We start from the raw sequence: 12,195 nt of genomic DNA, 5'->3' as shown, positions 1-12,195 counted from the left end.
GCATTTGACACAATTAATCACAATATTTTAATCAAAAAACTAGAACGATATGGCATCAGAGGGTTAGTCTTATACTGGATAAGAAGTTATCTAATGAACAGGAAACAATACGTGAAGGTAGGCGAACACACCTCTACAACGCTAAATATATCCTGTGGTGTACCTCAGGGATCAATACTAGGACCTAAATTATTCAATCTATATATAAATGACATTTGTAAAGTTACAAAAGATTTAAAGTTAGTATTATTTGCGGATGATACAACAGCGTTTTGTTCAGGAGAGAATACACAGAAGATACTACAAATAATAACAGAAGAAATTAACAAATTAAAAAGATGGTTTGACAAAAACAGACTATCATTGAATCTCAGTAAAACTAAAATAATGCTATTTGGTAACAGTAGAAGAGAAAGTCAAACACAAATACAAATAGACGGAATAGAAATTGAAAGAGTAAATGAAACCAAATTTCTAGGTATAATGATTGATGATAAATTGAACTGGAAATCTCACGTAAAAAATATACAACATAAAGTAGCAAGAAACACGTCAATAATGAATAAAGCAAAACATGTTCTAGACAAAAAATCACTTCATATTCTCTACTGCTCACTAGTGTTACCATATCTGAGTTATTGTGCAGAAATATGGGGAAATAATTACAAAAGTACACTTCATTCATTAACGGTGTTACAAAAAAGATCAGTTAGAATAATACATAATGTTGGATATAGAGAACACACAAATCCTTTATTTATTGAATCAAAGATTCTGAAATTCTACGACATAGTGAATTTGCAAACAGCTAAAATTATACACAAAGCAAACTATAACCTGCTACCCAAGAATATACAACAATTCTTCTCAAAAAAAGAGGAGAAATATAATCTTAGAGAGAAATGTAATTTAAAACATTTGTATGCACGTACAACACTTAAGACCTTCAGTATATCAGTATGTGGAATTAAATTATGGAATGGATTAAGCAAAGCAATCAAACAATGTACTAATATGATCCACTTCAAGAAACTCTTCAAACTTAAAGTGTTTACAAAGTACAAAGAAGAAGAACCATGATAAACATTCTGAATTTATTTAACTCATCCATTCTTTCATTCTTTCACTCACAAAATCTTACTTATCTCAACATATGAAATGTAACTTACTTCACCAATTATTATTTATTTACTTATTTTATTGTGATTACTTATGGAGTATATTGTGAATAAATTGAGAACAGGAAGTGAACAAAAGTTTTAGCAACTGTCATGTAAAAGAAAAGGGGTAGGATTAAATAAGCTTTGCTTCTTCCTACTCCTTTTCGAACATGTTGAAAAGAGAAACTGGAGATTGTGATTTATCATGTTGTATACTTGCATGTTCGAAATAAACTCAAACTCAAACTCAAACTCAAACTCAAACCCAGTCCACATGGCACGGGACTCTCATGGATCCCCCTGCAGGTGGTGGGTCTGCGGCAACTCCGAGTCACTCCTCCGTGGAGGAAGTGCCGGCCACAGGCGCTTGCTGACGAACCCCTGAACTGGGCCTGGCTCCGGAGTGGGGCCCCAGTGTCCCTCGCCCGAGTGAGATGCGGTTCCTCGATTTTCCTTTCTTCATAATAGTCTACTGAATCGCTCTTAGTCCGACCCATCACCTTGAACCAGTTTGCCTTGGGAAACCCTACCAAGGGCATGTAGCCCCTGACAACATAGCTCCTTGGATCATTTGGGTACTCAAACTGCCCCACCACGTTAAGGTGGCGACTCATGGAGGAGTATATTCAAGTCACAAATTGTAAACAGAGTATTGTTTGCAGTTTTTGGATGGTTATTTATTGGGTTTTATGGGCGAAAAATAGGACCTCCCTTTGGCTCTGTTGTAAGTTGACGTTTATCTTTGTTTATTTACGAGTTACAATGCATTAGAAAAGAAATGCATCCGTCGTCATGTCTTTCATAAAGATTGTGAACAATAGGCACAATTCCCAAAAAGTGCAGTTCCCCTTTCAAGTTTAGACTTGTTTTTCAACTTTAATGTGAAGACACCTTTTTCTCCCTGTATCGATCTGTAGGTTCTCTTCAGAGCATCCTACTAATAACTTATGGTTGTAGACATGCAATCGCAAAAATAGTGGACGAGTTAACGGTTTGAACCTTTTTTCGGTTTTAATGTGAAGATTGCTTATTGTCCCTGTATTATTCTGTGGGTTCTCTTTGGTACTGGAATATCTTCCTACTACTCCTACCAGCTAATTAATAGTCATAGATGTGCTACACCAGACATAGTGAACTCGTTGAACGTTACAGCAGAACATTTTTTTTTCAACTTCAAGCTCCTTATTCTTCCGATACCCCTCTGTGGGTTCTTTTCGGTTGTCAAGCATCCTACTACAACTACTTCTAACTAATGGTCATAGAATTGCAACTGCAGGGATAGTGGACTAGTTAAAGGTGAGAAATGTTTTTTCCGTTTTAATGTGAACATTGCTTATTGCCCCTTTCTGTGGGTTATCTTCGTCACTCGAGTATTTTACTACTACTACTACTCACTACCGGTAATAGTCATATAATTACAATTACACGAATAGTGGACTAGTTAAGGTTAGTACCTTTATTCAGTTTTGATGGTAAGATTGCTTGTTCTCCCTGATTCCTTCTGTGGGTTATTTTCTGAAATCAAGCATCCTATTTCTATATTACTTACGTTCTTAGATTTGTAACAGCAGATGCTGTGGACTAGTTAAAGGCTATAACTTATGTTGTGAGTGTGAAGACTTGTTTTCTCTGTATCTTTATCTGGGTTGTATTCTGTTCTTGAGCAGCTTACTACTATACTACTACTAATGCTACTACTGCGACTAATACTAACACCTAATAGTCATATATTTTTTATGTCAAGCACAGTGGTTAGCACCTTGTATCAGTTTTAATGTGGACTTGGCACATACTTGCCAACCCTCCCGGATTTTCCGGGAGACTCCCGAAATTCAGCGCCTCTCCCGAAAACCTCCCGGGACAAATTTTCTCCCGAAAATATCCCGAAATTCAGGCGGACCTGAGTGACGTGTCGACAGCCTGTTTTCACGTCCGCTTTCCCACAATATAAACACGTTATAACTGTAGAATGATCGAGGGCGAGTTCTTGGTTTCTTATGTGGGTTTATTGTTAGACAGTTTCATTAACGTCCTCCCAGCGCGGCAACAACACACACCAGCATTCACGTTTTCCTCTACCGTAAAGCAGTTCGTCTGCCGTAAACGGCAATGTTGTGATACTTTTAAACAGGACAATACTGCCATCTACTGTACATGCATATGTGACAATAACACCTAGGGCTTTTAGAGAGTGCAGTGCACAACTGCGCACACAACAAGGAGACGAAGCAGAATGCATCATCAGAGAGGGTGTTCAGCATGGTTCGAAAAATAGTGACAGAGAATAGAAAAAGGATGGACAATTCAACCCTTAACTCAACAATGAGTAGATGAGTGTGTGTATATGTGTAAATAAATTAACACTGAAATTCAAGTATTTCTCTTATTTATATATATATATATATATATATATATATATATATATATATATATATATATAGCTAGAATTCACTGAAAGTCAAGTATTTCTTATATATATATATATATATATATATATATATATATATATATATATATATATATATATATGAAATACTTGACTTGGTGAATTCTAGCTGTAAATATACTCCTCCCCTCTTAACCACGCCCCCAACCACGCCTTCGCCCCAACCACGCCCCCCCCACCCCCCACCTCCCGAAATCGGAGGTCTCAAGGTTGGCAAGTATGACTTGGCATGTATTTCCTGTTTCCTTCTGTGAGTTCTATTTGGCTTTCGAGCATCGTACCACAGTCTAAAAAACTACTATGTGAATGTGAATGAATGGTGGTGCATCATGTGTGACTGACAGGTGATCAGAGCTCCGCCTCTAGAGCAGTATGGTCACCCGGGATCGGATATTATTATAATATTTAAAAACATGTCTTGATGAATGGGTGTAAATTAAGTCTGCATGATTAAATAGCGGCTAAGTGCACATGTATGTTAGCCCCCCAACCCCCTGAACGTGGTGCAATAATGTCAGCCCATTAGCACATCTGTTCTTTGTCGCCACTCCATAAATTAGCCTGGTCGTTATTGAAGTGACGACTGTCTGCTTCGTTAATGAAGGCAATTTTTCACCATTTCATCAGCTTCCATTGTTTGTTCAACACCGAGGAGTCGGATGGAGATCGCACTCCTTTATTTTTGTTGTTGCCACACTCACCTTCTATTTATTTGCCAGCCCTCCATGTCCGTCTATTGTCTCCATGTCCTTCGCAGGTTTTGTCATATGCAAAAGTCTATGTGTTTGCCTTGCTTTTTATGTTCCTTCTCTGAGCGGTGAGGCAGAAGACACTCCCTCCATTCCATTCTTCTTCTTTTTTTATCATGATTCACACCTCTTTATAAAGTCTGTTCTGATTCATTTTTTTCTTCTCTCTGTTTTGTTCTCCTCTGCAGTGAAGCGGTCGGTAGATTTTAAGTCGCGGGGCGTTAAATTGTTCCCTGGCAAAGACTCCAGCAGCAAGTTTTCAATCTGTGAGTTCATGTTTTTATGTCACTGTGGCTAATGAACTGACGTGTGTTGATGGCCTTGCTTTTTTTATCCCTCTTTTTAAGGTTTGATTTGCCTGCTTTTGCCTCTTAAAAATGTCTTTTCTCAATGCTTTTGCGCCACGGATTAGTCCAATTTATGTGGACAATATGCAAAACTCCCTTTATAAAAACAACATTTTTTCCTGTGAAAGGTCCCCCGTTATGCAAAAGTGACTTTTTAATGATGCTCGAACAGTACTATGTGTCCCTAGATTCTGTTTATGAGGACAAAATAGGAGAAAAAGCGATCAACTTTCTCACGTTTGCTCCATTTCAGAGAGAAAAGGCACTCAAGCGCTCACTTTTGAAGTTTCGACTTTTTATAACATCATAAAAGAAAAAAACTCCTCCCTCAAAGACATGCACCGTCACTGATCCAGCTTTGTAAAAATATATCAATTAAAAAGGCTTTGTTGAACATGTGGATAGCTGTAAGTCTGATGTTGTTAAAATGTGCATGTCGCGTTAGCATAGCGCACATCGCCAAGCTAATGTTGCTAACGTTTGACTTAATTTGCGATTGGGCTTTGTACATGTGATCAACTTAAGAGGTATATGTTTACCAACATTTTAGCTGACTTGTACAAAACAGTATTTGACGTTAGAGATTCCGACTGTGTTTATTTATTCTACACACTAACAACATTTCATACGTTGTCGCTTCCGATGACGTCGTTCAAGACGGTGGTTCACAATCAGATGTTTTGTGTGACATTCGAAGCTTATTTGACGATAAAATATACAAGCAACTGGGCCAACCTAGCATGATATTGCTTATAAAATGTAGTATGTGTAATGTTAGCAGTAGGGTTATAACCATACTTGCCAACCCTCCCGATTTTCCCGGGAGAATCCCGAGTTCAGTGCCCCTCCCGAAAATCTCCCGGGGCAACCATTCTCCCGAATTTCACCCAGACAATAATATTGGGGGCGTACCTTAAAGGCAATGCCTTTAACGTCTTCAACAACCTGTCGTCACGTTCGGTTTTCCTCCATACAAACAGCGTAGCGGCCCAGTTACATAATATATGCGGCTTTAACACACACACAAATGAATGCAAGCATACTTGGTCAACAGCCATACAGGTCACACTGAGGGTGGCCATATAAACAACTTTACGACTGTTACAAATATGCGCCACACTGTGAACCCACACCAAACAAGAATGACAAACACAACATCCGCACTGTAACACAACATAAGCACAACAGAACAAATACCCAGAACCCCTTGCAGCACTAACTCTTCCGGGACGCTACAATGTACACCCCCCGCTCCCCCCCCCACCATATCCCGAATTCAGAGGTCTCAAGGTTGGCAAGAATGGTTATAACGGTAGTGTAGATACCGCGGTATTGTTCAGTTCAGTTTCAGTGGGTTTTTAAAAAATCTGAACAATAATGCCGTGACCTGTGACGGTATCAAACGAGCATAGTTTTTTTCTGGCGCTTTTTGCTTTGGCGGATCTGAAAATAAACTACATCTTTGCGGTTGTCATTATTAGAGTTTACGTGCATGTAGTACAAAAGCCCGCAGCTGCTGAAACTGAAGCAAAGAGTGACAGCTGTGCCTCTTGCAGCCTGTAACAATGCATGCACACGGCGCTTATCGAGGCTAGCTTACTTAGACTTAGACTTCCTTTTTATTGTCATTCAAATTTGAACTTAACAGCACAGATAAGAACGACATTTCGTTACATAAGCTCATGGTAGTGCAGGATAAAAAAGCAATAAGGTGCATATATAAGTAAATAAATATATATAAATAATATATAAATATACTGTATATATATATATATATATATATATATATATAAAATAAATAAATATTTATAAATATATATAAATAAATAAATAGATTACTGTACAGATAAATATATTGCACTTTTTCACATGCGTCCACGTTTATGGATGCATGTTATATTGTCTTTTTTATTCCAGCGAGTGAATCCATTTTGGGGGGAGTTGAGGGGATAATTTAATTATGATGTATGAAGTTAATTTTCATTTATCATTCAGTTAATTGACTTATTGAATAGCGGCCCCGGTCTAGTTTTTAAAAATGTTTAACAGTTACGACATCGGTGCTTGCAAGACACATTGTTGATCTTCTTTGTCATTACTTTATCATAGCGTTTGTTATTGAAATGTGATGTAATTCCTGCAAATTAAAATATTTGGAAGTTTACATGAAAAAGCTTTGCTCTGAAATTAATAATTTATATGTTTAAAGATGCTTCCCTTCCTGCTCCAATTAGACTTTCTGGCTTTAATTCAATCTTTGCTGCGATTATACAGCAGCCACAATGGTCACATTGCGGTGTGCTAATGGTTCACAAGCCATTTGACCGTCGTCGCTAAATGATATGGTTTAATTCGGGGGAAATGCCACTTAGACACTTATCAGGCGTGAGTAAGAGGAAAAGAGCGCTTTTTTTATTTTATTTTTGTGCGTGTTAGCAAGCTTTCGCTCATCTAAGATGTCAGCGAACACTTAAATCGCACAGAGATTTCACACACTATTTATTTTTCCAGTCCTCTGTATTGCTGTTCATACACACACATGCACGCACACACGCACGCGCACACACAGCCTCAATGCTCGAACACCCAATGTATGAAAATCACATCACTTTTGCGTTGCATCGAACAATGTCTGCTAATATCCAGCCACACAATAAGTCATTTGTGCATTTTAGGTTTCATGGACGCTGGAAGCCTGCACACTTCCAAGGACAGATTCCACATGCATGAGAACAAAAGTCTGCTCTTCCACACGTTTTTCTCCCCCTGCTTAATTGGATTCCGAGCTTGGGTCATTTATTTGAGAAAGAAAAAAATGTGCTCAAACTAGTTACAGAAAGTTATACTGTACTGTCATTGAATAGCTCAGCTTCATACCTCCACTATTACAAATGTATATATACCGTATTTTTCGGAGTATAAGTCGCTCCGGAGTATAAGTCGCACCGGCCGAAAATGCACAATAAAAAAGGAAAACAACGTTTATAAGTCGCACTGGAGTATAAGTCACATTTTTGGGGGAAATTTATTTGATAAAACCCAACACCAAGAATAGACATTTGAAAGGCAATTCAAAATAAATAAAGAATAGTGAACAACAGGCTGAATAAGTGTGCGTTATATGACGCATAAATAACCAGCTGAGAAAGTGCCTGGTATGTTAACGTAACATATTATGGTAAGAGTCATTCAAATAACTATAACATATAGAACATGCTATACGTTTACCAAACAATCTGTCACTCCTAATCACTAAATCCGATGAAATCTTATACGTCTAGTCTCTTACGTGAATGAGCTAAATAATATTATTTGATTTTTTACGGTAATGTGTTAATAATTTCACACATAAGTCGCTCCTGAGTATAAGTCACACCCCCGGCCAAACTATGAAAAAAACTGCGACTTATAGTTCGAAAAATACGGTATATATTATGCATGCGTTTTATATACCTTATTTTCCGGACTATAGAGCACACCGGTATATAAGCCTCACCCACTAAATTTTAGAAGGGAAAAAATATTTTCCATATATTAGCCCCACCGATAAGTCGCATATATATATTGTACGTTGTGAAATGAGTTATTTACACAGAAATATTTAGTAAATGTGTACACACTATAAAATACTGGGTTATTTTGATAACCCAATTCATCAGTTGCGAGTGTTTGGTTACATTTTTGAGTTACTTTTATGAAGAGCAATCAATTTTTTGGGTTATAAGGGTATTATTTTAACTCAATTTCTGGGTTTTCAAAACTATGAACCATTTCTGGGTTGTTTTTCAATAAGTAACACATTTTTTGGTTAAAGGCTTTTTTTTTTGTTAAAAAGGTTATTTTTTCTTGAAAGGAATTGTATTAAGGTTAATCTCATCCTGGGGGAACGATCCACGCAGTAAAATGTTACCCCGGCCGTGACTACTATGACCATACACGACAATTATTGTAACAAAAAAAAAAAAAAAAAAGGTTACTCATATCTTGCTTTTGAGTATATTTTAATGGAATAAAAATAATTGTGATCAGTAGTTGGAAAGGAGACAAACCAGCAGTAAAATTTTATGATTTGGAACCAACTATACCAGCTATTGGGTCAAATAAGTGTAAACTTTGTCTCACTCCTTTTCAAATATGTAAAAAGAAAAAAAAAAGTCCTTTGCTCATTATGTTTATTTTTTTTCGTTTTCATTGTTTTCATTTTGTTATCATTGCTGTTAGGGCTGTAGCACTGTATTGGATCAGGCTTGCTCTTGTTATTTTTGCATATTTGAAATAAAATATATCAAATCAAAACAAAATCAAATCAAGGAGCGCTAAATTGCGCAACCCAATAGTAGGGTTTGGATTAACCCAACATTGTAGTGAGCATAACTCAGCATAACTTGTGTTAAATAAATTCAACCCAATAGTTGGGTTTGGAATAACCCAACATTAAGTTATCATAACTCAACGTTTTGGTTAAATAATTAAACGCAAACGTTGGGTTGAAAAAATGTACCCAAAATGTTGAGTTAAAATAACTGAAATAAGGGGTTCATCCTTTTCTGAACCAGCAGTTGGGTTAAAATTGGGTTATTTTTTAACCCAACATTCTTTTTTGTGTACTTACATACCATATAGGTGAACTGCCTTTTTTAAAAAAAAATCTTGCCTACCCTTCACAATCATTATGAGAGACAAAAACACGTCTTTTAATTTTGATAATAACATTTTACTGTGTGTATATATATATATATATATATGTGTGTGTATATATATATATATATATATATATATATGTATATATATATATATATATATATATATATATATATATATATGTGTGTATATATATATATATATATATATATATATATATGTATGTATATATATATATATATATATATATATATATATATATATATATATATATATATATATATATATCTATATATAGTAACAGACACGATCATAACAATATGTAATATGTACAATAATTACCGTATATTGGTTATTTTTGTCTTCGGCACATTAATTTCCGTTTCCATAGCAGCGCACGTCCGACAATGTGTGTTCCTACTTCTGGATACAACACGCTTGTGTGTGTACTAATCATGGCAGATTCGGTACCAAACAACTTAGACGATGAGGATTCACAACCTTATCTTTTTTAATCTGAATTTATGGAGGTTGAATTACTGCTTCTAGAAGCCCACGAATGAAGAGTGAGACGTTGGAGCGAACGGAAGCCGATATAGTGAGGTGAAAGTCAATCGAAGCTGTAAATAGTGCAACTTGAAGCCAAGCTATTTTGACATAAATGGCGTGCTTACCCATAATTACCCGGAAAAAAACGCACAACTGTCCATTGAGTGAGTCACATTTTAATATCAATCATGATACACGCAGCACATCATGCGTGTTATTACAACTACAGTGCATACGCTGTCTGGCTAGCTGTGTACAAACAAAACATAAAATGTGGGCCAATACTTTACACACACGATTGTTTATGTTTTTCAGTCAGTACGGATTGGTGTCTTATCGCATTGTGTTGAGCATTACAAACTCATACGCGTTTTGTGTCATCGTAGAAGCTAGTTTATCTCTTGCCGTAGTTAGCTTCTACGGCTAATACCGTAGCACGCCAATGTGTTAGTACGCTAGAAAAAGAGTTAATTTTCTTCACTCTTACAATAACAATGTCGCTACAGCTTGGTTACTATATGGGTTACTGAACAATGAAGTATTGTTGACGGTTTTTGCATGCATTTCTAAAGTGATTTAGATGTAGAATTGCTTGCTCCCATTAGCTGCATTGCTAGCCACCAAGAACGAGCCTATTTTTAAATGTTAAAAAGCGGACAAAAACAAAAACATGTTTGTATTCTTGTCTTTCATAAATATTGTGAACAATAGGCAAAATTCCCCAAAAAAGTGTGGTTCCCCTTTAAGTGTTTTCAAATTGTGCCTGTCACATGGCAGTAAAACAGCTGATCAAACAAAACAGAAGTCATCATCATGGACTTGATCGCCGCATAAGTGAGCTCTTCAATCAGCTAAACAGACTTCTTTGTGCAGCTACTGAGGAATGTACGAAACTGAAACAATACAAAAATAATGCCATTGTAAGTTAATGATACTAACACATTCACTTGTAAATGTGTTAGCATATTAGCTAATGCTAACAACGCTATCTTTATTACATCACGATAGCAGACATCACATATGGGACGATTTAGTAATTATGAATAGTTATAGTTATATTGTAAAACTTACAGACATTGCTTGGAGTGATAAATGAAGAAACCTTTCGAGCAGACTTGCTATGAACGGTTTTACTTACGGTTCAAAGCATTAAATCAAGAAGAACATTTTCAACCCGTATCACCCACAGTGAGCAAACTTGTCCAAAAGATGCCGCCATAGCACAAACAATAACACCATTTCAATGTGTCTGCTTTTGTCGTTATGGAACACAAAACGTTGTGGCTGTAGCGAAGAAAAGTCCATGATTTAGCCGCACCGTATTATAAGCCGCATATATATATATATATATATATATATATATATATATATATATATATATATATATATATATATATATATATATATATATATGTATATATAGTCCATAATTTACAGTCTATTTTATTTTTTTTCCATTTTATTCCATACTTTTAAATATAATGTATAAAGTAGTAGTAGTAGTTTGAACGTCTTAAAAACAAACAAAATAAAATTTAAAAAGAAAAATAACAATAACAGTAATGTAAATACAAATACTTCACAATGAAAACAATACATAATGATTAGGTTTTTCATATCCAAAAAAGAGTGGGAAGAAGTGAAATATACTTACTCCCACACCTTATTCATAAAATTTCTAATTTTGTCTTATTTCAATATATTGTTAATAATCTTTATCTCACATATGAAAATGTTTTGGTACACACACACACACACACACACACACACACACACACACACACACACACACACACACACACACACACACACACACACACACGCACACACACACACACATACACACACACATATATATATATATATATATATATATATATATATATATATATATATATATATATATATATATATATATATATATATACATATATATATATATACATATATATATATATATATATATATATACATATATATATATACATATATATATATATATATATATATATATATATTTTTTTTTTTTTTATTATTTTATTTATTTATATATATATATCTATATATGCACACCAAAATACTCAGTAAATAAATACCCAAATAATATTAATAATAATGTCAACACATTGTGATTGTTACTAGTAATCATTATAATATTTATTGAAAGTAATTTATGTATCTATTTTTAAACTGAGCTATGGTTGAACATTCTTATAAAGACATATATTTTGGAATAAAGACATAAAGACGTTCTAATTATTTCAATAAAATAAAGTATTCAAAATAAAAAAAACATTGAAATT

General features: G+C 35.0%; 1 protein-coding gene across 6 annotated transcripts in view; it reads left to right on the top strand.

The window, feature by feature from the left end:
* The window catches only part of csmd3b (CUB and Sushi multiple domains 3b), an 877,422-nt gene that overhangs the window by 536,938 nt on the left and 328,289 nt on the right, over positions 1 to 12,195 (top strand). For 4 of the 6 annotated variants that reach the window (XM_061966990.2, XM_072914110.1, XM_061966988.2 and 1 more), the window contains one exon: positions 4,544 to 4,621. The exons of the other annotated variants lie outside the window; for them this stretch is intronic. In XM_061966990.2, the coding sequence (XP_061822974.1) occupies positions 4,544 to 4,621 (78 nt within the window). The remainder of the gene's footprint in view (positions 1 to 4,543; positions 4,622 to 12,195) is intronic. 6 annotated transcript variants of the gene reach the window in all.

This window comes from Nerophis lumbriciformis, linkage group LG11 (genome assembly GCF_033978685.3).
Source record: "Nerophis lumbriciformis linkage group LG11, RoL_Nlum_v2.1, whole genome shotgun sequence".
NCBI classification, from domain to species: domain Eukaryota; kingdom Metazoa; phylum Chordata; class Actinopteri; order Syngnathiformes; family Syngnathidae; genus Nerophis; species Nerophis lumbriciformis.
The sequence above is the reverse complement of the archived record's forward strand: the minus strand, read 5'-3'. Positions and strand labels throughout refer to the sequence as shown.